The sequence below is a fragment of the Porites lutea genome, chromosome 5 (assembly GCF_958299795.1).
Source record: "Porites lutea chromosome 5, jaPorLute2.1, whole genome shotgun sequence".
Classification (NCBI taxonomy): Eukaryota; Metazoa; Cnidaria; class Anthozoa; order Scleractinia; family Poritidae; genus Porites; species Porites lutea.
This window is the reverse complement of record NC_133205.1, coordinates 5886618-5913314: the sequence shown is the minus strand read 5'-3', so window position 1 is coordinate 5913314 and position 26697 is coordinate 5886618. Positions and strand designations below refer to the sequence as shown.

Sequence of the window (26697 nt, the reverse complement as noted above, 5' to 3'; positions counted from 1 at the left end):
TATGCTAGTTCTGGAGTGAAAAAAAAGAGCTTTTATATAAAAAGTGAACTCCAGATGTTTTTGTTGATTTCCGGCGGCCTTATTGGTGCACCAAAACAGTACACCAATATGGCGTCTCCATATAAAGTTCTACAAGGGTGTGTAAAACGTTTCGTCAAATAACTCAGAAACGGTGAGACACAAAGACCTGAGACTCGGACAAATTGTTTATATATTATTCTTTTAAAACATTTCATTTTCTTGGCTTCTTCCACTGGACGGTTTCCAATTTAATTTTTTTGTTGCGTGACAGTGAAACGATCTATTTTGCATGATTATGATCACGTGATCAACTTTCCATAAACACGAAAACAGTCCACTTTTGAAAACTTTTGTTAACACAAGCTGAAAGAGCATTTTAACATTAGGTAACCTGAAAATTTTCAGCCGTATATCCGGCAAAAGTAGGGATTGCAACTGCCGCCGAAAGATAGAAACATTTGTATGAGAAAAACAACTTTTGGCCCCAGCACGCTTGAACGGTTTTCCATACAAATCCTTGTAAATTCTTTAATTTTTAAACTTTAGTTAAATCTTTCCCCGAACTGTTTTCGTGTTTACCGAAAGTTGATCACGTGATCAAGTCATGCAAAAAGCCTATCTCGTACTCAGGAGTCTCAGTCCGCACAGCGCTCTGTTTAGTAGCCCGGCCAGGCTCTCAGATAGTATAGTGGGAACGTATTAAAACGAGCAAAGCGAAAATAAGACACGCACGACTTTCCACCACCATCTCGGAGCCTTGAACAGGCTACCTGTTTAGGCGGGTTGGAGAGAAAAACCAAGGAACTACCGGTAGGTTGTCTCACAACCAGTCTGTAAATCTGCATCCTCGGAGACCCAGGGGCAGTCAGTCGGCTAGGGAGGAAAGGCGGAACGGAGTCTTCAACTACGCCCGTACATGAAAATTTTCTCCCGACCCGCGCCCCGACTGACTGCCCCTGGGTCTCCGAGGATGGTAAATCGGTAGCTTCCGTGGTCACTTGGGTACCCTGTTCCATTTGGAAGGGTGGACCTGAGCCCGCGTTTCCCCATGCGAAAGAAAACAACATGGCGACATCCATTCAACACGATCTGGTCTCGACAGTTGAACATGAAATCAGTTGCCCCATCTGCTTTGAAGACTTTGAAGAACCCAAATGCCTCCCAAACTGTGCTCATAATGTATGTCAACATTGCCTTCAAGGGATGGAAAAGAAAAAAAACAACGTTCTGGAATGTCCGGTTTGTCGAGTCGAATCCGTCATTCCAAAGGGGGGAGTCGTAGCTTTTCCAAAGAATCATTTGTTGGTTCGATTGATCGAGCAATCACCTGGACGAAAAGAAAAACGTTATCTCAAAGAAACTGTGAAAAGCTACGAGGAAAAGCTACAAGGGGCCAAAGACGCTCTAAAAGAAATGGAGAAACGCTATGTAATTAATATCAAAACGCAATGTGATGAGATGAAGCAACGGATACAATCTTTGGCGGAAAGAGTTGTTAAGACGGCACGTGAGCAGGAACAGAAAATGCTCGATGAAATTAATGTACGATTCGATCAAAATGAAGGAATATACAAAACTCTGCATTCCAGAGCTGTGAGATTGTGTGAGAATTTGTCTAATTGCATTGAAATTATGCAAGGCATCGTACAAAATGGAGAATTGAAGGATCTTAGAGACACCAAGGAAACTTTGGCTGAAACGGTAAATGATTTATGGGAGTGCTTGGATAAGCGGATTCAGGAGGTAAATGGTAAATTTACACAACCCTTTGACCTTTCATTGACAAACACTGACTTAGCTGAGAAGTTCATTGATGATGTATTTTCACTTGGTTATCTGAGTCTTAACTCTAATCAAGCTGATGATGTATTTTCACTTGGTTATCTGAGTCTTAACTCTAATCAAGCTGCAACTTCTCAGTCTACTTCAACAGCTTTTGTTATGCCATCCTGGGAAGCATGTAAGCCAAAACCAGTGACAACATCCAAGGTGAAAGACTATTCAGGATGTGGATTCTTGATTCAACGCTTTGGACGTACTTCATTAAATTTTAATGCCTTTTCAGTGGCATCTTCCAGAGATTGTGGTAACATTGTAGTAGTGGATGACAGTACAAAGTTTGTGCATATTTTTACTGAAGCAGGGGAAAAGTTAAACAAGTTTCGTATTAAGCATGGTGATCTTTGGGATATTGTTGTTTCAAATGAAGATGAGATAGTTGTTTTGAACCGTAGCAAAAACCGTTTGTTACATTATGATATGAATGGAAATTTTCAGAGAAAGGTTGTGTCTGCTCCTGAGGAAAACGTGAAGTTTACGTCATGTTCAGTTGATGTTCATGGCCGTTTCATAATCACTTCATACCCGTTTTATGACAATGAAACTGAAGATGATGCCAAACCTTGCGTTCTTGTGTACGGACCATCTGGAAATCTCACAATGTCATTTGGTGAAGATGACCTCGACTGTCCTGTAAAAGCAGTGTTTTTGAATGGTAGATTCTATGTCACAGACTCTGGCTTTGGAGGAGTCTCAGTTTTTGACAAAACTGGTTCTTTTGTAAAGATGCTCGAGGACGAACAGCTGAAATCACCATCTGGTATTGCAGCTGATCATAGCAGTGGCACCCTTGCAGTAAGTGACACTGACACTTTAACAGTTCAGATTTATAGCCAAGCTGGACAACGACTACATTGTTTTCAAACAGAGAACAAACCCACAGATATAGCTTTTACTAAGAATTTCAAGAGTTTGCTTGTTTGTTTTGAAGTTGATGATGGAAATGGATATGTAGAAATGCTCACCTACTGTTGAATAAGTGTAATAATTATTTTTTGGATTTCTGGTCTCTTGCTTTGACTCAACAAACAAATGTCACTGTAAGGATTTTGTATGGGAAAGTCATGTCAGTGGGTTAAGCATAATTTATGATATTATCATAAGTCATGTTTGTGAGGATTATTTTTTTTATCTAAAAACAATACAATCCAGCACTTGTTTTGGCAATGTATCCAGAATATAATTAACTTTTGTCAGTAAGACTTCTGTGTGGCATGAAATTGTGGCGGGTTCTAATTTCCGCAGTTTTTCCAGCAATCCCCAAAAATGATTTCCTGCCAAAAAAATTACTGGAAATATTTTTCCAGTAAAAATTTACTTAGGTAAATATGTAACTTAAATTCGCTATGTTTGGTAGGCGAAGATAGTGGAATTGATAAAGACAATGTATCAGCTGATAATGAGATCACTTCTGATCGATCATAAGAACAATCAGTCACTGCAGATGTTGTTATTGAATGACAAAGAAAAGTAATCTTTTTTACTGGTTTTATATAGGGTATAGTATTGCTTGAAAATATTTTATTTCCATTGCACTTACTTAATAGAAATGAAAATATTATCAATGATTTGTCCGGGTCTTTTTTAAAATAGCAAAAATTAATTCCCAGCAAGAAAAATCTGTCCTTATCACAAAAATTAGTTCCTTTAAACCACAAAAAATTGCCAGTCCGCCAAAATAAACTCCCGCAAAGATTTTGTGCCACACGGTAAGTTGGAAATGCAGATAATAACTGTACCGTCAGAGAGGTGAATAGTATTCGCTAACAAAATCATTGTCACTATGATGTGGGATATAATTTTTCTCGTATAAGAATAATTCACTTACAAATTTATGAATAGCATAGTGGCAAAGCTGATCATAAAAAGAGCTGGTTTGCATGGTAATAAGGGGCAAAAAATTTTCACCTTTTTCTAATGGAAGAATTTACCAGTCATTACTCTGCTATCTGTACTAAAATGGTGAAGAGACCACTGTACATGGTTCTGAAGCATTGAAATCTTTGAACTGTAGCCTATTCTTTATTTTTTATTTTTTTTTAAAAAATGTGAATACACTTACCAGTAAACAATATACATTTTTTAGAAGAAAAGGGAAAGAAAACTAGTTAACATAGTATTGCTCTGTAGGGAAATGGAAATCTAAGTTAGATCTCGTTTTATAGGTAGGGATCTTAGATCTCGCATTATATAAAGTAGAGATCTCGAGTTATAAGTTGAGATGGGAAATTCTCGACTTACGAGAAAAATAATACCCTCTGCATGACCCTTATGGGCCAACGTAGAAAGGAGAAAGAAAAGTAGGTAACATAAGTACTGCTCTGTAGTTAAGTGGAAATCTAAGGTAGAAATTTTGGTATTATGTATTATTTACTTAACTGACGTCCTAAAGACAATTCCAGTAAATACAGTATGTGGCAATTGAAACAATAAAGAAATGATAATATTATGGCGTACTCAGTGTTGCAGGAGACAATACATTTTATGGGCATTTTTAGGGTCTGCGATGAATATAATGTAAGTAAGTAAGTAACTTTATTTAATCAGGCTAGCCCATTCAGCAACGAGGCTGGTATCCATAGGGGCCCTGAGAAAAAAAGATGTATACTTTTTAAAAAATGAAAGCCATAATATTGCTAATTTTTTTGGCACCATCAAAACACTGCATTATTTGGGAGTCCCCTCCCCTGGGCTCCATTTGTTTTCAAAGGAGCATGTGTTCAAAGGACGGCTGTTTTTTAATTTATACTCTTAAATATTATGTCCAGCACTGAGGAGAAGGTGATGAAATAATAGATCAAAAATAGTATCAATCAACCCAAGACAGATGGATGTGGCGAGGAAGTAATGGGCTATATTTGTTAAAGAGTATTGTTTTGCATAATGCATTGGTAAATATCATCTAGGTTTGCGCTTTGCCTTAAGCTTATGCACCTATCAATGTTATGCCGGCATGGGGGGAGGCAGGGCATGGGGTGGGGATTTGATTGTCTTTGTTGGCCCTGGGGTAGGGCATTTGACTGATCTTGTTCTCCCAGGGGAGGGGATATTTGAATCTTTCTTCGCCCGACGTGGAGATATTTGACTGTAGACTTGGACGAAAAAGACTGAGACCGAACATTTGTTTCCCCCACTTCCATGCTTCACCCATGCGCCGTACGGTCTGGAAAGATCTGGAAATCATGGAGGCCAACGAGAACAAGCGTAATCTGGGTGGATTTCACTGTTTTGTCTTCAAATTTCGTTTGTTTTAGCGTTTTTTTTGATTAACTGAACCTCTTAAGATACTGTGGTATCAAAGTAAACGGAAGTTAAGAGCAACCAAGTCGATTTTTGCAAGTACAAATGATCAGTGTATGGCTCATTCGCTACAGTCACTGTGAGCTTATAAAAACGACTTTCTTTATACCCTTTACTAAGAACGGTATATTTAAACTCACAAAATGTCAGGGGCGGATCTAGGGGGAGGGTGCAGGGGGTACGCATCTCCCCCCCCCCCCCCCTGAGATGACCTGCGGTTTTCTAATACAACTGGTATTCTGCAAAAAAAAACTATGTGGTTTATTGGTGCTAAAGTAGAGCAAGAGACGAGTGCACCCCCTCCTAAAAGAAATCCTGGATCCGCCCCTGAATGTGGACTTTCTCCTAAAGGTTTCTGTATTCTACGCAGTGTAACGCGGATTATGGTTAAAACGTATAATTGCAGCTGTAACAGGAACATGTATCTTTGGTGATGCAGCAACGTAATATAAATAAAGATTTCAGAGTTTTATTTGGAGATATTTTTATTTTGCCTTGCTTGGGTCCAGTCTTGGGATATTTGACAGCGCAATGTGCAGCCCGGGGTGGGGAAACTTGATTGCATTTGACTGGAATGATTTGCCCGTGGTGAGGGAATTTGACTGCAAATTTTTGAAAAATGTCAACTCCCCACCCTATGCCCTGCCTTCCCCGCGCCAGCTTTACATTGATAGGTGCATTATGGTATTATAAGCAGTTAGAATGTCGTTTAGTCATGTCTTGTTAGCTGGTAAAGTTTGGGTATTAGTTTTATAAGATGTTTCAAAAAAAGGTTTAATAGTATTACTAAAATTAAAAAATTATGTCTGAAAACGTTTACTTGTTTATTTAACATATTATCAAATCCTTTGCTTCTGTAGTGGACTAAGATTATAGAAGATTGGTTTATTGTCAATTCTTTTAGAGAGTTGTACCATATCTCGGAGGATGTGAAAACTAAGTTGTTTTCATGATTTAATGTGGTCCAATATTCCATAATCTCGGTCAAAAATGACTCTTCTAGATTATGCAAAGGAACGTCTTTGGAACTTAGCTTTGACAAAACTAATTTGCCTAGATTTCCCACCAAGCTTCGCTACTCGATGATTAAAAACAGACTTAGCCTTCCCTGTACCTTTATCATCTAAATTGCTTCTGTCCTGCCCATTTCGTTTTAAGGCCTTGTTAAAACTAGCAACATCAATCATTTTTAACCTACCTGGGGACCGTTCATTTTTTATCAGGTAGCGAGGCTGTTGGGATTTGAGGAGGGGGAGGGGGGTGCCAAAAATATGGCTTAAAAGGGGGGGCCAGGCAAAAAAATATTGGGTGTTAAGGGGGCATCACCAAAATAATTCTTTCAAGTTTTGCAGTGACGGCAAACAACCTACCAGTGCAGAATGACACTAAAAAAACCAGCATTTCTGATGTTCAGCCTAAAGTTCATATTTTTCCCGCGGGAAGAATCCCCCCGGTCCCCCTACTTTATTATGCCCCCCAAAAATAGCAATTCTGCCCCACCAAAATGCCAAAAAAATGAAAGGTACAAATCGAAAGATCATTGCGTAAAAAATAATGTCCACTTTTACAAAAAAAAAATGGAATGTCTCTTGCCGTTGAAAGAACTTGAGCTATCACCACGTAACTACTGTAGCAGTTTTATTTTGTAATTTCAGGTGTTGCCTATTGTATAGCGTATCAATAAGTTTAAGTAGCTAGTGTAGTGGGTGTCGTAGTCAAGTGTATTGTTAATGAACGTTGTTTAGCAAATAATGATGTTTTGAACAGTGTAGTGACTGTCGTAGTTAATGTGATTCACCAGTCCTTCAATCTCCGGGAAGGAGAGAGAGATTGGCAAGAACGGAAAGGACTGCTCTGATTTGTACCAGGAGGTGTTTGACTGCGGGATCGAGGTCGAAGTGTCGTCATGAATTATCCATTTTATCTCCAAATGTGTAGAGAAAGTTAGCTTCGCTCAATAATTACCCAGTATACAGACGTGTACTAAGAGTTGTAGCATCTCAACTTGAAAATGTGCTGAAAAATCTCTGCAGTTGATAACTTCTGTTCTTAATTTCCCCAGTTTCCGGGAAAAGCCAAACTCCTGCATCTTGTCTTGGTTCCAGGAGCCTGCTTGGTTCTGAATCAAAAAGCGGATGACCGCTTACCAAACCATCAACATGAGGTTGAAATGACGCAACGCGCAAGGGTCACGTCATTTTTTGTCACGCCACGACAAGCGTGTTTTTCGTACTCACGGGGTTTTTACTAGGGTCTTACGATTCTCTCTTGATCGTAGTTACTTAAATCGTCTCATGTTAAAAATTTAAAATGTAGAAGAAAATAGGGCACAATGTAGGAACTGTATACAGCGAGCTTGGGGAGAAAATGAACGTTTTCTGACAGATTGGTCACGTGAAATCACATTAAATAAGTGGCGTTCATAAAGGGTTATATCAACACTTCCTTCTGTAATGTTCACAGAACGTAAGCACTGTAAGCGTTTTTAAGTCATCTGTGAAGTAAAGGAACGAACTTTCTATTGCTTTACTTAATAAAGCTTGCTTTCTCAGTGTCGTGCATGATTTCAGCTGTGACTACAGTGTGCGCTCGCAACTCCCCCACAATTGCATACGTTAATGCAATTGGCCATTTGCAGTAAGAGGTCATGTGACATCGTTTTTATGAAAATGAAAGTTATATGATTTTTTTCTTCAAAAAACGGTTAGTGGGTCATGTCTTGAACAAAATAATAGTGATTTTGTTTTTCAAACCTGCCCATTTTCTTAAAATGAGTAAGTTCGTAGTTGGTCACGTGACCAAAATGTGATTTTTGAGATTATGAATTAATTCTTTCTGAACACAAATTTTGCTCTTAAACTTCAAGGAGAATGTTGAAAAGTTGATGTGGGAACGTTAATAGCACATCTGAGCGTAACTATCAAACGTTTAACAAGATCTAAGCAAAAAGTAGTTTTGGCCACCATGTTGGAGGGCAAGAGTATGCCGACCTGAGGTCGGAATTGAAAATACTTACAGGGCCTTCAATACAGCCTCTTCCCAGTGTTCAATATCCGATGAAACACTCTCCCTCGTGTTTGATATATAGCTGCCCATACAATATTAATTCGGGGGGGAGGGGCGGGGGAACTTAAAAAAGAGGGAGAAAGAGGTGTGCCAGCCAGGCTTTTAACCCCTGACATGTTTAAGATAAACATCTTCCTTTTTGCCACCCTGTTTAAAGGCCTGTTTACATCGAGGTGGGGGAACCCAGGTAGGTGAGGTAACATGTGGCGGGTCGCCCCACCTATCACGTAAACGTGATCAAATTAAAATGAGCGTTCATTACGTTAACATGTGAATATCTAACAAAGTCATCTTTCCCAAACGTGCTGGATGTCATTTTTCAAGGCGTCAGGGTTAAGAGTACTTTAGCCTGAGAAAATCACTGGCATTTTTCGACGTTTGTGTAACTGTTACATAAATATGATTGGTTCGATTACCACCCTCTGTTCAGGCAAAGAGCTCTCGCTCCTCCCCGAAAAGACGGCTGGACGCGTCGGTATGCTATTGTCTCTTTCCACCGATCAGCTGGTTACCTGCCCAGATCGAGCACACACTAATGATGACATTAATCACCTGACATTTCCCATTTCTGGCATCTTGTAACGACACATGAATTAAATTTTATATTTACGTCAAAGACACGACCGGCTACTCGCGCACCCAGCCGTCTCTTCTTGGTGAGAAGGAAAAGGGACGCGAGGGAGCAGCGGGGATTGTCCATCCTACCAACATGGCCGCCATGACGCTATGTGGAAACGACCTTCATTTACGATAGCTGAGACTGGCGATTCATGTCCTCTGTATTTTGTTTTAGGTATTACCGTGGAAATCGTGACGTTCGGAGAGACTCGGAATTGCAAGCGTACGTAAAAGAAGTGTCCACTAAAGGGATTGGCCAGGTAAATATAATCATTCATTCTTATGTATAGTTTAAAAGGGCTATGTCATGAAGTTATTGCTGTGTTCGGTAAATTCTGTGCCTACGTCACTGCTTGGTGCCCTTACCCATAGACAAAATGCTCCTGTAAATTGAAGATTGAAGAAAATATCAAACAAACTTCACCAAGGAGCACTTACCATCATCAGAATAATTGAGTGTCGATTTTTTGCAGGCATAGCATTAAAACTTGTAAAAAATTGATCCGATTATTCTTGCCATCCGTTGCAGAAGATCACCGGAAAAAGATACAGTTTCAGTTTCCGCAAGAAAGTATTAAAATACCCTAAAATTTTCAAGCATCTAAATATGATAGCAAGCAGCATTTAACGCCACTTTGGAGTAATTTTTTTAGATGTATTTAGAACTTGGTTATTCATTCATTTATCACGGCTACTGAAAATATAAGGTTCAGTTGAGATACAGTATGTTGCCCAGTATCCGGACAGTACCAGTATCCGGACACTTGAAACAAAAACTCAATTTTTGAGGCGCCCTTTTCAGTTCTCGGTAAACGAAGTATTCGAATGAAAGCTGAACATTTCAGCTTTAAGATGAAAGTTTTGGCGATTTCAAAGCTTGCGAAACAGTCGCAGAAGACGCCGTTCTGTTCAGGTGAGTAAACTTTTCATGGCTAATATTTGCGCTGTTTACTGCGCAGTAAAATCAGTGCTGCTCAGAAAAGGGAGGGTAATGTGTGATATTTTCAAAGAAAATGTTTTATTTTTAAATTGAAGATACTTAAGGAAGTCAGGTTTTCAGAAAGTTTCTTAATTCTTCCTGAAATTCGATTTGTTTGGAATAACGGAGGCCAGAAACATTCACTAAGTTTTGATGTCATGTGCCCAGTATCCGGACAGTTTTTTTTTTGCTGTACAGAATCGATGAATTTGCTGTGTACATTATCCGGATAAGATTTATTTCATATCAGTAACTATAATTAACGCTTAGGATATATGATACAGTCGTAAAATGTAATGCTACTCAACTCCGTATGGAAATTTTCTTCACTCATTCAGAGGCGACTCGATTTCGTGTGCACCGTTTGTTTCGCGTGACTGCATTTTCTATATATAACTGAAAGCGCCTGAGTTGAACCTGGAATTCTCATACTTTCCCCGGTTGTGACTGCTAGAATGGGGTTGCAACGGTCTGAAAAATGTCACAAAGGGATTGAGAGATGTGAAAGAAGGAGGAATTAGTGCTAGAAAAGCAGGCTTATTGTGGGGACTGAGCATGCAGAAATAGACACTGCAGGTCAGACTAAATAGGAGGGTGACCTTTGACCGTCCGGCTGAGGTCCCTTACCCAAGCTTTTTTAAAAATAAAAAATGAAGAAAGAAAGTCGTCTGCAGATTGGCTAATTGAGCTTGCAAACTGCGGCTTCGGCATGTCCACGGATGCCTTCCTTGAATCAGTGAAAAAGTTCCTAGACAAGGAAGTAAGAATTATACCATTTTTAAAACAGCCGCTCGCGTTCCCCACCATACCCCAGTCATTTGTTATGTTTTATTTCACGATGCTAGGTTATATTTTTGGAATCGCTTGCCAGACTACTTTTCAAGTGCAAGAGAAGCTTATAAGTCGCTTGCCTGTCGAAATTTATGTACAATTACGTTGTTTTTGTTGTGTCCGGATACTGGGCCAGCTGTCCGGATACTGGGCAACATAGGAGCTCTGCAAAAATATTAATTTCGCGATGGAAACAAAGGCAAAAAAGTTAAACTGTCTTTCGTCATATTAAGGACTAGATAGGTTTTCTCTGGGCCAAATTTCAGAGCTCTTGCGATTAACAAAGGAAAGTTATTGAAATCTTAAACTGAAGTGTCCGGATACTGGGCAACATACTGTAGGCCATTTCCGAGTCTTTGTTTGAGAAGCCATTGACATGAAACTGATTCTCAAGCAGATAAAACTCCTTGTCACAAGAAACGTTTCTACTTAGCCTCGTTTTGAAAGTTAGGGTTTTTGAAACTCGAAAATGGCTTATTTATTGAAGTTTTATTTGAATTCAACCATAGAGAATTTTTTCTTCCTCATGGAGGTTATTTGCCAAACATCACACTTACCTACTGCGCTGAAGACAGCATTCGAGGTCACAGCACAGTTAAAATGACTACTATAGCTCTGATTTGGTTGTCTATCTGTATTAATATGGTTGCCTTCAGAGGGCAATAGAGAGCTACTGCATTTGGTTCTTCGAAAATTTTACGCCTCTCTGACTCAATATGGATTTCCACTGTCGCGTAATTTTTACGTGAGTACGCCCGTAAAAAAATAGAGGCAATGTATGGATGATCGCGCGCAAACGCAGAAGTTCAACCTCGCTCAATTTTTACGTTCCTACATGGCCTCTATTTTAGTTTTTACGCACGTGAATTTTACGCGGGTATGTGCACTTTAAAATTACGCGACAGTGGAAACCCACCCTTGTAGCGGCCACTTAACTCTCGTTACGTTGAAGACTTCCCAGACGCCTTGGGAACCAAGAGAGAGCTAATTATCATGCCATCCAAGTTGCTATGGTTACTGAGAGTAAAGCATAGCGCTGTGAACTTTCCAGTACTTGACTATAGGGCATTCACTCCCCTTACGCCAACCAAGGTTTACAACGACACGCGCGTACCACCAGGAGAATTTGGCGTCTTCAATTTACCTACGTTAATCAATAATCAATAGTTTAGTCCAAAGCGCAACTAATTAAAACCCCCAAAATGTTCTGATGACCTGTGCGAAAAATTTATCGTGACTGATAAAATTTCCGCGTTTTCACGGTTGTTAGGTCTCTTATGTCCCATTACCGAGCATTTGCGGGAGCTGGTACCAAATTTGTGGTGACTTCATCGAAGGAGATCAATTTCCCTGTAGTCATGAGCATATGGCCCGAAGGCGGGCTACTAATTTCCGACAAGCATCCCCTTTTCCTTTTTATGAGCGTTGTCTTTTTCTGGGGGTGTTCCTCGTAAATAAACTACGTGGTTAGTCTAACTTTTTATCTCCTGTTCTTTCTCCAGATGCAGTTTCAAGTCGCCGCGGACGTTGTTACACTTCATTACGACACGTTATTTGATTACTATTCACTGCTGTCCGATCCCAATGCTTCTAACCCCCGGGGGGGGGGGGGGTACTCCCGCGAATTTTGGATAGGGGTGTGCCGCGAAGGTCCGTGAACCCTAACCCTATTTAAGGACCAAGAAAGCGAAAACTGATACCCTTTTTAAGGTCCAAAGCCGAAAAATGACACCCTATTCAAGGAAAGAACAAAATTATTTATAGCATGAAAAGGAAAACTTTATTTCTTCTCTGTAACATTGGATGTATAGCATCAAGCATAAAATACTAGAATACTTAAACGGATACATCAAGTTTAAAAAAAAACCGTTCGTTTAGGCGGGCATTTTCACACTGCAGTATTAGATAATACAATTAAGCTACCCTATCTAAGGACGACACCGGGGACACAGAAACAAAAGGGTCAAAAAAGATACCCTATTTAAGGACCGAGAACCTCAAAAACCATACCCTATTCCGCGGCACGTACCTATGTAGCCCATATATGGGAGTACCCCCCCCCCCCCCGGGTTCTAAACTCGTTGAGAAATGCTACAATTTCTACAAAAAAGACATAAGTCGCAAGTTAAAGCGCAGAAATTGGATGCGATATAACAGCGGCCGTTTGACGTACCCCTATCTGCAGTATCCCTGGCTTCCAAACGGCGTTTCTACATAAGAAAACCAAGTAATTTACCTACGAAGAGAACTGATAGGACTGTAAAATCTTGATTCATGTCATTTGCAACTGAAAATGAAACTTGTTTAAAAATAGGATAGGGTGGATAATTGTAGAAGGTTAAATTGATTAACGAACTGCCGGAATAAAATAAGAGCAGAATGAGAAACTGTTTATAGGTGGTTGTACCGTGTTGTATCATACAACCTCCCTTCGGTTATGTTCACACGAGAATCATACCGGATAGGGTTTCCGTTTACACACAAGAACGGTGATTTATACGCGATTTCTGTGACGCATTACATATGGGATAGGTTTTGCGCCATACTTTTTGTGCAGCGTGAATTCCTATTCAGACAGTGGCGATTAAAAAAAGTAAGTCGGAGCGAGGACTGAAAGCCACTGAAAAGGAAGTAAATATTCATGAGTGAGGACTGGAATTCAGTGCACCAAACACTACAGTGCCATCACGATGTTCGATGAATAATAATAATAATAATAGTAATAATAACAATTAATATTTATATAGCGCAAATTAACATACAGGGGCCGGTTGCTCGAAGCCTGGTTAGCGCTAACCGTTGGTTAAGAGGTATCAAAATGTATAGGTTTCCATGGTATTTAACGCTGGTTAGCACTAACCATGCTTCGAGCAACCTGGGCCAGAAGGATATGATCAAATGCTCTTTACAAACTAAAATTGAATTCGAAATTACTATGTTACCTATTTACAATTTTGAATTTTCAATAAAATGCGAAGATTTATACTACATGAAAAACTAAAAAGATATTATAAATTAAACGCCTCTCTAAAATAGTGAGTTTGAAGCAATGTCTTAAAGGTGTTGAAGTCAGATTTTGCTGTGACTTCAATGATTGCGGGAGACTGTTTCAAATCTTGGCCGATGCATTGGAAAAGGCTCGATCGCCAAGCGTTTTTTTTGATCATCGTGAATGGTCTTCCAACTGGATACTGGATACGATGTGTGTAAACACGGGTTGTTGCTGTTCATACTATACCGGCAGGAGCCAATAGGGTTTCTGTTTCATGCCTCGTCCCATGCAAGAAAATCAGGATTTTGGAATCCTGGAATTGAAATTTTGCTTGTGGAATCCGGAATAGAGCTCAACGAATCTGGAATCCCACTAAGACTGGAATCCAGAATCCAAGTTCCCCTGACAAAGTCTTAAATCCCGTACCTGGAATCAGGAATCCAAGGCGGGGAATGTAGAATCCAAGACTGTGTTGTATTCCCTTACATGGGGCGACATGTCAGCAGTTTAATTACTATCTTTGCCATCAGGTCTATCAGTTGAACAACTTGCAAAATAAGACATCACGTCTTTACCACATTCGACGCACGTAAAATGTAAAATGTTCTAGAAGTTTTAAAATCCTCTAAATATATTCTCGCTCTTCGAGCCTCGTCTACTTCTAGAACATTTTTACATTTTACGTGCGTCGAATGTGTTAAAGACGTGATGTCTTAATATTTTGCGAGTGGTTCAAGTTATTCGAACACATTCCTAGTCTTGGCATTTACAATTCTCATAAACAGGTCTCTCACGAACTGAAGCAAATCAACATATTTTCACTATCTTTAGTGAATGCAACTCCGATTGGCGCATGTTCTGTTTGAAACCAACATTGCTTTCTACCCTGCTGGTTGTAAATTTGTATTGTAGAAGTCCCACTGTCACTAACTAGAAGAAGCTGTTTAGAATAGTCCACTGCAATACAGGATGGAATTGCCAACTGTGAACCTCTAATCGTTCTGATAACACAACCCTTTTTGTTGAAAACTATCACACTTTGCATGCTGGAGTCTGCCACAAAGTATTTACCATTTAGAGATACTGCCTTCTCAGGTGTCACCAAAATCCCTTCCCCTACCAATGACACAAGTTCTCCAGATGGATTATAAATAAGAATGCATGGCAGGGTATCGGTTTCATCAAAGCATGGGCATGATGAGATGATGATATAGCCATTTAAATCAACTGATAAGGATGAAAACTTCACTTTCTCTCGAGGAGGAGCAGTTACAGATTTTTTCTTACTATTTGCAATCCCATAGAAATTGAAATATAACAGACGATTGCTTTCACGATCTAAAACAACCACTTCAATGTCTTTCAAAAGGGCAACATCCCAGGGGTCACCCTGTTTGATGCAAAATTTGCTCAAGGGCTCTCCGTTTTCTTTGAAAATGTGCACGTACTTCATTTCTCCACCCACATCCAACACAGCAAAGTGGCCATTAAGTCTAGACACTGCCACTGCAAATGGGGAAAACTGTGTTGTCTCATGTAAGCAGTGGTTGTCTATAATCTGAATCAAAGAACCTGATCTCAAATACTTTAACAGTTTCGGAGCAGCTGGTGTTGATGTGGTTATGTTAAGCTCTCCAATCAAACTCTTCTTATCACTCACGAATTTCTCCAATGAGTCAGAGTTTATCAGTGACACTTCGAAAGACTGTTTGAATTCGCATTCTGCCCAGACTATCCTTGTATCCAAAGCTGTGGAGAAATTGTTCAACTTCTGGACCAAATCTTCGCACGAGTCTTTGACGCTCATTCTGCCATTTTGTAGTTCTTCTCGTGTGGCTTGCACGCAACTGCTCGCACTATCACACAGTTTTAAAGTGTTTATTTTATGCGTTGTAAAAGCTCCCTCGTTTAAATTATTGCGTAATCTTTGATCAATTTCATGAAACATCTGCTTTTCTTGTTCACGTACCATAAAAACAGCTTGATCCGCTAGAGACTTGATCTTCTGTTTCGTTTCTTCGACCTGACTTTTAGCGGTGACAAAGAAGTCTTCAATTTCTTTAAGGTCTACTTTAGCATTCTCTATTTTTGATTTACAGTTTTCTAGAGCGTGCTTCATAGACTTTCTCTCTTTTAGTGCCGAATTCTCCAGCAAGCGAACTAACAAATGATTCTTTGGAAACGCTACGACTCCACCCTTCGGAATAACAGACTCGACTCTGCAAACGGGGCATTCGATTACCTTCCTTTTTCCTTTTGCCATTCTCTCAAGACAATTCTGACAGATATTGTGAGCGCAGTTTGGAAGGCACTTCGGTTCTTCAAAGTCCTCATAACAGATGGGGCAACTGAGTTCACTTTCAAAAGCATCGACTACAGAGGACGCCATAATGTTAAAGCTTTCTTGTCAAGACAAATGCAAGTGCAGTTAAGGTTCTCTTTGTCAAAACAATAAAATCTAGACACATTTTTCAAAGACCGACAAACGAGCGAAGTATCCATAAGCCTGAATGCTTGGAGAGTAAACCGGAAGCAGTTTACTACTTTATGTAAGTCAATTGTTTTGTGTACTTCACCAAAATCATGCAATCACTCGTGACGTAGGAACGGATCATGGAAAGCACAGGCAGGAGCCGGCTCCTAGCCGGCCCAGGGTTATGGGGCACCCTCTGGTCAAAACCCTACGGTCATACGCATCTCGCTTTTTTCAATCTTAAAATAATGGGGGGGATGGGGGGGGGGGGGGGGGCGGGGGTTGGGGCCCTCCCAGATCCTCCACCAAAAATGTAACCTTCAGCTATCGCTTGTCGCACTATGCCCATCCAATATATAGATCTCCGTGTGACACCTCTATTGGTCGTGTACAGATCAGCATATGCTAATGTTGCAAAAAATTAAGCTAGTTTCGATTCATCGAGGATAATAGTTAGTGTGCGGCTTCGGTTAGCCCGCGAAGCGCAGACGTATTTGCGGTCGTCGCTTCTCTCCCTGCGAAAAATAATTGTATAATTTGCTAGGCTTCGGTGCGTAAAAACTTGAAGATTTCTCTGTCTTCTCCGTGACTCACGTTAACCGTATATAAACAAAAGAAAGCGGCAAAGAAAACAGCAGCCTTAGAGTTTTTGTTACTTTGGACGACCAACCCGTCCTTGTTCGGACAGACGCTTGTCAAAGCTACCCAGAAAGAGCGAAGTTGAAACAAGGATGTGATATCACCTATCACCTGAGATTGACCTCAACTTAAGCCAACAACAATAGACGAGTTTTCTAATGGGGGTACCCAATTCTCATTTAACTGCTAATCTTGTGGCCAAATATCGGGTAAGTAACAACTGGTTTTTTTGCCCAATTATCAGTTAACTGTTAACCCCATTGGTACCCCCTTAGACTGCTTGGAGCACTTGGATCCCATTGGTACCGATGATAAAGGACCTCCTTGGGATTGTGCTTTGGACGCTTTTGATAAAAGTTGAATTGCTGGTGGAGCTATGCTATCAAACCCTGGTCCCCGTGTTGCAGATTTTTCAACGAGAAAAGTTTTTAGCTTTATTTTGTGAAGGACTGACTGTCTTCAGCAGGCGATTGGAATTTCGCTTTAGCGTCTCTCCCCAGTCTCGCTCTCTGTTTTCAGCCTCTTTCCGGACCTTTTGTTTGACTGCTTTTTGCAGTCTAAGTAGATCTGGGCCCGCGTTCCCGGCGAAGAGACACGCTACGTGCTCCAACATGGCGTCATCCATTGAACATGATCTAGTCTCAGCAGTTGAACATGAAATCGGTTGTGCTATCTGCTATGAAGACTTTGAAGAACCCAAATGCCTCCCAAACTGATCTTTAAAGTAAAGCAACGTGGCTCCAATATGGCTTCATCCATTGAACACGATCCGTTCTCGGCAGTTGAACATGAAATCAGTTGTCCTATCTGCTATGAAGACTTTAGAGAACCCAAATGCCTCCCAAACTGTGCTCATAATGTATGTCAACAGTGTTTACAACGGATGAAAAGGAAAAGAAAAAAGGTTCTCGAATGTCCGGTTTGTCGAGTCGAGTCTGTAATTCCGAAGGGTGGAGTCGCAGCTTTTCCAAAGAATCATTTGTTGGTTCGATGGATCGAGCAGTCATGTGGACGAAAAGAAAAACATTATTATCTCAAAGAAGCTGTGAAAAGCTGCGAGGAAAAGCTACAAGGGGCTAAAGGTGCTCTTGAAGAGATGGAAAAGCGGTATATCAATAGCAAAACAAAATGTGATGAGATGAAGCAGCGTGTGCAATCTTTGGTGGAAGGAGTTGTTAAGAGGGCACGAAAACAAGAACAGAAAATGCTTGATGAAATCAAAGCGACATATGATCGTAATGAAGTAGCATACGAAACTCTGCAATCTAGAACTGTGAAATTGTGTGAAAATGCGTCTAATCGAATTAATAGCGCGCAAGTCATCATACAACATGGAGGATCGGAGATGGAAAGAGTCATCAATACGATAAATAACTTAAGCAAGAGCTTGAATATAAGCATGTTAGAGGCAAATGGTAAATTTACACAATCCCTTGAACTTTCATTGACTAACACTGACTTAGCTGAGGAGTTTATTTTTGATGAGTTCTCACTTGGTAGACTGAATGTAAAAATTGATCAAGAAACTCCAATAGCTTTTACTGCGCCACCCTGGGAAGCACTCGAGCCAAAACCAGTGAAAACATCAAAGGCGAAAGATTATTCAAGATGTGGATCCTTGATTCAACGCATAGGGAGTACTTCTCATTTTGATGCCTTTTCGGTGGCAGCTTCCAGAGATTGTGGTGTCATCGTGGTACTGGATGAAGATGCAAAGTTTGTGCATACCTTTACTAAGGCAGGGAAAAAGTTAAACAAGTTTCATATTAATCATGGTGATCTTTGGGATATTGTTGTTTCAAATGAGGATGAGATAGTTGTTTTGAATCGTGATAAAAATTGTCTGTTACATTATGACATGAATGGAAATTTTCAGAAAAAGATTGTGTCTGCTCCTAAGGAAAACGTGAAGTTTACATCATGTACAGTTGACATTCATGGTCGTTTCATAATCACTTCATACCCATACTGTAAGGATGAAAAAGGGAATGATGCTATGCCTTGTGTCCTTGTTTACAGACCATGTGGAAAACTTACCATGTCATTTGGTAAGGAAGACCTTGGCTGTCCTGAAAAAGCAGTGTTTCTGAATGGTAGATTCTATGTCATAGACTCAGGTGGCTGTGGTGGTAGAGTCATAGTTTTTGACAAAACTGGTTCTTTTATAAACATGTTTGAGGACAAACAGCTGAAATCACCATCTAGTATTGCCGCTGATCATCGCAATGGCACCCTTGCAGTAACTGACACTGACACTTTAAAAGTTCACATTTACAGCAAATCTGGACAGCAACTACATTGTTTTGAAACAGAGAACAAACCTGCAGACATAGCTTTTACTAAGAATTTCAAGAGTTTGCTTGTTTGTTTTGAGGTTGATGATGGAAATGGATATGTAGAAATGCTCACCTACCGTTAAATGAGTGTAGTAATTATTGCTACATGCTTTGATGTCATGGATTTCTGGTCTCTTGCTTTGACTCAACAAACAAATGTCACTGTAAGGATTTTGTATGGGAAAGTAACGTCAGCAGGCTAGGCATGAGTTATAACATTATTGTAAGTCATGTTTGTGAGAATTTATTTTTTTAAAAAACAATACAATCCTGCACTTGTTTTCATGGTGATGTATGATGATGATAATAAAATTTATTTCAGTGTCAGGTCTTCTAGCTGGCCATGTAAAGGCTACTAATAGGGGACACTAAGTTAAAATACTATCAGCTCTAATTAATATAAAAAGAATATTTATAAAGAATAAAATTTACAAAAATATACATCCTAAATCCTAAATCATATAAAATAATACTTATTGATTAAGAGGTGTCCTTTTTGCCTAGAAAATGTCATTTATATACAACATAGAAAGCAGTTTTACAACCCTCTGCGATTACTTGCTCAATATCTACCTTACGAATTTTCTTTTTAAAGCTGTAAATTGATTCTGCATTTTTAACATCCTTGCTTAGTTTAGACCATATTACTGGGCCCACGTATCTAAGGCTATGTCTCTCGTAGGTTGTTGTGTTGTATCAAGGAATAAAAAAGTCACCAGAATTTCTGGGCCTATAGCGAGGTTTATCTAGTTTAAAAATGTCCTTTATGTATGGAGGGCATATATTGTATTTTGCCTTATACATAATTATGGCTATATCCTGCAATTGGCGACAGCCTAGTGTCGTGAGTTTAGCTTTTCTCAAGAGTTCATTGTATGAACTTCTCGTATCGCAGTAGATGGCTCTTAACGCCAGAACAAAATTAACTTTTATTGGCAAGACTACCGTATGGCACAAAATTTTGGCGGGTTCTAATTTCTGTAAAATCTGCAAAAATAATTTCCTGCCAAAAAGATTACCACAAATATTTTTCCGGCAAAAATTTACCTTAAATTAAATTCACTATGTTTGGTAGGCGACACGATGCATCAGCTGATAATGAGATCACTTCTGATTGATCATAAGAACAATCAGTCACCACAGATGTTGTAATCAAATGACAAAGAAAAGTAATCTGGCTTACTGGTTTTACATAGGGTACGCAGACCATAGTATTGCTTGAAAATATGTATTATCCATTCCACGTACTCAATAAACATGAAAATATGATTTGTGTAGAGCTTATTTAAAATAGCAAAAATTACCATTCACAGCAAGAAAAATCCATCTGTGACTCAAAAATTAGTTCCATCAAAACACAAAAAATCACCAATCTGCTAAAATAAACTCTGTAAAGATTTTGAGCCAGTCACGTTATTTTGGAGAGACTGATATTAACTGCACTTTCAGAGAGGTGAATGACAGTCGAGGTGAATAGTATTCGCTGACACAATCATTGTCACTATGATGCAGGATATATCTTGCATAAGAATAATTCACCTACAAATTTATGAATAGCATAGTGGCAAAGTTGTTATGTTAAAAACATGAATACTGTACCCTAATACCAGTAAACAATGTATACGTTGTAGTTATTTTTTTATCTCAGGTAATTTTTGTTTATCTTTTGTTTTTGGGTATGGTAATATATGCTAATGAAAATGAAACAAAGAGAAATAAAAAATAACCCGAGATAAATAAATTAACTACAACATAATTTATACATTTTTTAGAAGAAAAGAGAAAGAAAAGTAGGTAACATATTGCTCTGTAGTGAAATGGAAATCTAATATAAGTTAGAAATTTTTGCACTATGTATTATTTACTTCACTCTCAAGACAATTCGGACCAGTGAATATGTAGAAAGTGAAACAACTAAGAAAGATGATATTATGGCGTACTCAGTGTTGCAGGGGACAATAAATTTCATAGGGATTTTCGAATTTTCTTTTTTTTGAACAAAATGAAAGCCATAATATTGCTAATTTTTTTAGCAGCATCAAAACACTGCATTATGCGGGAGTCCCCTACCCTGGGTTCCGTTTGGCTTTAAAGGTCAGCATGTGTTCAAAGGATCAAAATAAATCAAAAATACTATCATTATTAGTCCAAGACAGATGGGCGTGGCAAGAAGGGTGTTTTGCATAATGCATTGGGAAATGTCATCTAGGCTTATATTATTCTAGGAAGTTAGTCTTAAAATTGAATTTAGAATTGAATGTCGTCTTGTCATACCTTGTTAACTGGTAAAGTTTGGGTATTCATATGTATAAAATGTTTCAAAAAAAGTTTAATAGTGCTACTTGTTTATTTAACATATTATCAAATCCTTCACTTCTGTGGTGAACCAAGATTATAGAAGATTGGTTTAGTTGTACCATATCTAGGAGGATGTGAAATCTAAGTTGTTTTGATGATTTAATGTGGTCCAATATTCCATAATCTCGGTCAAAAATGACTCTTCTAGATTACGCAAAGGAACGTCTTTGGACCTTAGATTTGAGAAAACTAATTTGTCTAAATTTCCCACCAAGCTTCGCTACTCGATGATTAAAAACAGACTTAGCCAGTTCCCTAGTCTGCTACACAGCCGTTTTTAGTGTCTTCAGGCAATGCTCCTCCCCACTAGTTAGTGGGGAGGGGCATTGCGTGATGACACTAAAAACGGCTATGTAGCAGACTAAGCCTCCCCTGTACCTTTATCATCTAAATTGCTTCTGTCCTGCCCATTTCAAGGCCTTGTTAAAACTAGCAACATCAATCATTTTAACCTATCAAGCGACCGTTCATAATTTATCATGTAAGGGGGCTGGTGGGATTTGAGGCGGGCGGGGAGGGGGAGGGTGCCAAAAGTATATCTTAAAGGGGCGGCCAGGCAAAAAAATATTGGGTGTAAAGGGGGCGTCACCAAAAGCATGCCCCCGTTCCCCCTACTTTATTAAGCGCAAAAAAATAGCAATTTTACTCCACCCAACAAATCGAAAGATCATTGCATAAAAAATAATGTCCACTTTTACAATAAAAAATGGAATGTCTCTTGACGTTGAAAGAACTTAAGCTATCACCACGTAACTACTGTAGCAGTTTTATTTTGTTACTTCAGGTGTTTCCTATTGTATAGCGTAGCAATAAGTTTAAGTAGTGTAGTGGCGTGTCGTAATATAAGCGTATTGTTAATGAACGTTGTTTAGCAATGATGTTTTGAATAGTGTATTGACTGTCGTAGTATTAATGTAGTATTGTCGTAGTATTCAATCTCCGGGAAGGCGTAGACCGTTTTAAAGTTGTAGAGCTAAAAAAATCTGGCATTAGGGGTCACTGTTCCGCCGCCTACCATACATTTGCGCGCTCCATGATTATACAAACCAAATTAAAACAACATGGCGATCCTCACTTGATATACCATCCAATACAGAAAATATTTTGTATAGAAATAACTAAGTTTAATAGCTTGTGAAGCTCCCAAATCGAATTTTATCGCGTTTCTCATTGTTAAAAACAGACCCGCTTTGCAATGTCACTGGCTGTACAGACCAGGAGCACATACGCCCGTGAGTACAGCTGAAATCTGGGAAAATAATATATATATAAATATATTTTTTGAAAGCATTTTTCCCATTAAATCGGGATGAAGATAAACTTTTCGGATTATATTGGTGTCTTTGTGTTCCTTCATCGTTTATTATTTTATCAGCTGACTGCAAAAAACGTTGTAGCGGGGTCTGTGACAGACGAGAGATTGAACTCTCTTGTACTTCTGCATGTACACTAGGCAAGCACAAGGAAGTTGATATTGATGGCGTTGTGACAGAGTTTGCTCGTCTGAAGGGTAAACGTCCCGTAGGCGCAAATAGGGGACGGAGTTTGGGAGTTGGAGGGGGAAAGGGAGTAGCCTCCCCCGCAGACATTCTTAAGGGTGTGTCACGCGTTCCTTCTTCACGTGGGGAAAAATGTCTGCGGGGGAAGCTAGAGAAGGTGAAAGGCGCGACAAGACTTCTATTTGATTTCCGTTTAGCAGTCAAAATTAATTTTTTTTTTCAACCTTTCTTTCTCTTTTTTTGCGGGGGGTGGGGGGGGGGCGATGGAAGGGGTCATGTCAATTATTTTGGGATATAAGCGTGTAAATGTAAATGTAAATGTAAGTAAGCTTCTTGGTGTCCATTTCCACCAGCATCTTAATTGGGATGAGCACGTGAAAGCAGCGTGCAAGAGCCGGTTACGGAACAATACAAACAATAAGAAAACTTAAGAACTTTGCTGGTTATAGACTCAGAAAGCACTTAGTGGAGTCACTGGTGCCGTCAAAACTTGACTATTGTGACACTGTCTATTACCCTTTGCCGGAATTTCAACTATAATGTTTACAACGTGTCCAGCTAGTAGCTGCTAGTTTTGTCCTGAATAGGTATGTAAATGACATTAACGATATTGTTAAGATAGGATGGTTACCAGTAAGACAGCGAAGAGATTTCCACGTTCTCAAACTCGTTTGTACTTCCCCGGCTGGCCGTCTGACGTACCACTAGATACAGTTAAACATCTGCGATCTTTGCGGTCAGGAGCAGCAACAAGATTAACTATACCAATGGAATGGGGCACTTTTCAAGACTCTACTGCCAAGTTATTTAATGTCCTTCCGGCAAATATTAGAAACTGGAGCGATTTCAAAGTATATTGTAGGGAAGTTAATGTCTAGATGATTTAAGCGAGCGTTTGGATGTGGGGATGTTGGAGGCAAATGGTGAATTTACACAGCCCTTTGATATTTCATTGACTAACACTGACTTAGCTGAGAAGTTCATTGATGAGGAGTTTTCACTTGGTATACTGAGGACAAACAGTTTTAAAAACAATGATCAAGCCACAACTCCTCAAAATATTCTGACAGCCTGTGTCCCTTCAGTATGGGCAGTTACTGAAGTCGCGCCAATACCAGCTGTAGTGTCAGGAGATGAAGATCGATCGAGTTCTGGCTCCTTGATTCAACGAATATACAGTTCTTCATGTGGGAATGAAGATTTTAAACCGTTTTCAGTAGCAGCTTCCAGACATTCTGATAACTTTGCTGTTTTGGATCGAGAGAATAAGCATGTTCACATATTTAATGAGGACAGAGAAATCATGAGCAGTTTTCGCGTGAGGTACGGTAACCTCTTTGACATTGCATTTTCAAATGAAGATGAGATAATTGTTGTAAATCGTGGAAGAAATCGCCTTTTACATTTTGACTTTTGGGGGAATTTCCACAAGAAAGTCATGTCTGCTCCTAAAGAAAATGTGAAGTTCACATCATTGACAGTTGATGTTCATGGACGGTACATCATTTCTTCCAGCCCGTACTATATAGTCATGAGTTTTCAGGTAACACCGTACCATGCATTCTTGTTTACTCTCCTTCTGGAAATCTCACCTCGTCATTTGGTGAAGATGACCTGGTTGCTCCAAAAAAGGCAGTGTTTTTGAGTGGTAAATTTTATGTAGCAGATTCTGAACCAGGACATGTGCTGGTGTTTGACAAAAATGGTTCTTATATTGATGATCTTAGTACAGATGACTATGGGATAGAAAATCTGCTAGTAATGCCATCTGGCATAACTGTCAATTGTAATAATAGAAGTATTCTGGTTGGTGACACATTAGATTCCACGGTGTATTTATTCAGCCGAAATGGGGATTATCTGTATTGTATAGACATTCCTACAGGAGAAGAGCCCATTCAGGTTGCTGTTACCAAAATTCAGAATAATTTGCTTGTTTGCACTGGCTTATCCATACTAGTTTTGGCAGATTCGTGTCATTAATTTTTACAACTATTTTGTCAGGTCTTACAAGAATATTTAAAACACTAATTGTCAAGGAGAAGCCTTGCAATGACACGAGGCTATGAGGCGGCAGCCTAATAGAGCCGTGTGCGATTGTTCCAGGGGCAGAAAAAATCTCGAATCGATGTAACAGAGTAATGTAAGGCAATAATGGCCATGCGGTTCCCAGCCAACAGCTCCCACATGAGTTGTGTAGAGCTGGCACTTAAAGGACTTGCTTTGGCATGCAGGGTTTTTTTATACGTGGGTTTTCCCTGGCCATGGACCGACGGCTATGCCATGCTGATGAGCCCCAGAAAGGGTGAAACAGCTGTCCATGGCTACCACTGCCTGCATGATATGGCTGTCTGCATGTGTAAGGTAATGGCCAGGCTAAGGGTTGGTGTATGTGTGCCCCTTGCTTTAATTTAGTGGTAACTCGTGATCCACCTTTCCCGCGCATGTCGTGGTAGAACTGCTGTGTGGTTCCCAGCCAACAGCTCCCACATGTGTTGTGTGGAACTGGCGCTTGATGGACCGCTTTGCAGTCTCCTCAACAGAAAGGGGTTTTTAAGACGCAGGGTTTCTCGTTCATTAACCCAACAGCTTTGCCACGCTGGTGGGCCCCATTAAGAGCAAAACAACTGTCTGTGGCTGCCACCGCCCTCGTGATATGGCTGTGCACATGCGTGAGGTACTGGCCTGGTTGTGCTCCTTGATTTAAGTGTGCACCATTTTCAATGCAATAATTATTGAATTAAGTTCAATCTATTTTTCATTGATTACTATATTTCAAGACATTTCTCAACAAATTCAACAGCGCGCGTGTATAGGTAAAATCCTTGCTCGTTGGCACTTAGCAATAGCTATAACTAGTAATATTATTTTAATGCATTTTAAGTGTTTACTCAGTACATTTTATAAATTGGTCATTTACAAAGGTATATACTTTTTTGTCTTTTCTCAATAGGTTAACAGTAATATCAATATGCTCTTAAAAAAGCACTAATTTACTCTCTTTGCAACCATTTTCTTAGTTTAATACTAGTAACAGGAAAAAACTAAAACAGTGCAAAGCCCAATGATGTTGGCATTTACTTATAATTCAGTACATGTACGCGTTTACCCAAGGGCCAGGTTGTTCGAAAGACAGGTTAAATCAACCTCTGGTTAGGGCCCAACCGCAGGTTAAATTTCTTAACCGCAGGTTTGTTAACTTGGGTTTAAAATTGTGTTGTTCGAAGCATGGTTAGAGGACCAATTAGTTAACCTCGGGTTTACCACGATTAATTCGTGGTTAGCATCTCATAATACCTCTTGGTTTGCTTACGTCCTAAATGGTGTCGGTGGAGGATCCCAGAAAAATAATTTCAGCACACCAGAAATTGCTATTTTAACCGAGAACGTGGACGAAAACTTGCATGTTTCGTAAAGTAAGTTGACTGACAATCAGTGTGACAAACCAAGGGGAAAGAAATTGGACACCAATAACAGTGACACAATGCTGAAGGTGGAGAAGAGATAAGTGGTGAAGTCCGAGGGAAGTGGAATAATCTTCATTTTTTGTGCAATGTTTATCGAATTTACAACTTTTGAAGAGAAACAAAAAGAACTGGAGGAGGATTGACCTGCTGCCAAACCTGTGGTGATTTCTTATTTCTTGGTTTGTAAAATTTTTAATATTTATGATTTGTCTGAACTATCTGTTACTGTTGTCGTTTTAATAGTCAGTAAACTGTGACAACAAGTTAGCCTGGTGCTGT

The 26697-nt window shown here is 39.5% G+C and overlaps 1 protein-coding gene across 1 annotated transcript; it reads left to right on the top strand.

Annotated features, from left to right (window-relative positions):
* The first annotated feature begins 17387 nt into the window (after positions 1-17387).
* On the top strand, positions 17388-19392 carry LOC140937627 (uncharacterized). Its single transcript, XM_073387181.1, has one exon. The coding sequence runs from the start codon at positions 17459-17461 to the stop codon at positions 19175-19177; it is 1719 nt and encodes a 572-aa protein (XP_073243282.1). The 5' UTR covers positions 17388-17458; the 3' UTR covers positions 19178-19392.
* The last annotated feature ends 7305 nt before the right edge of the window (positions 19393-26697 follow it).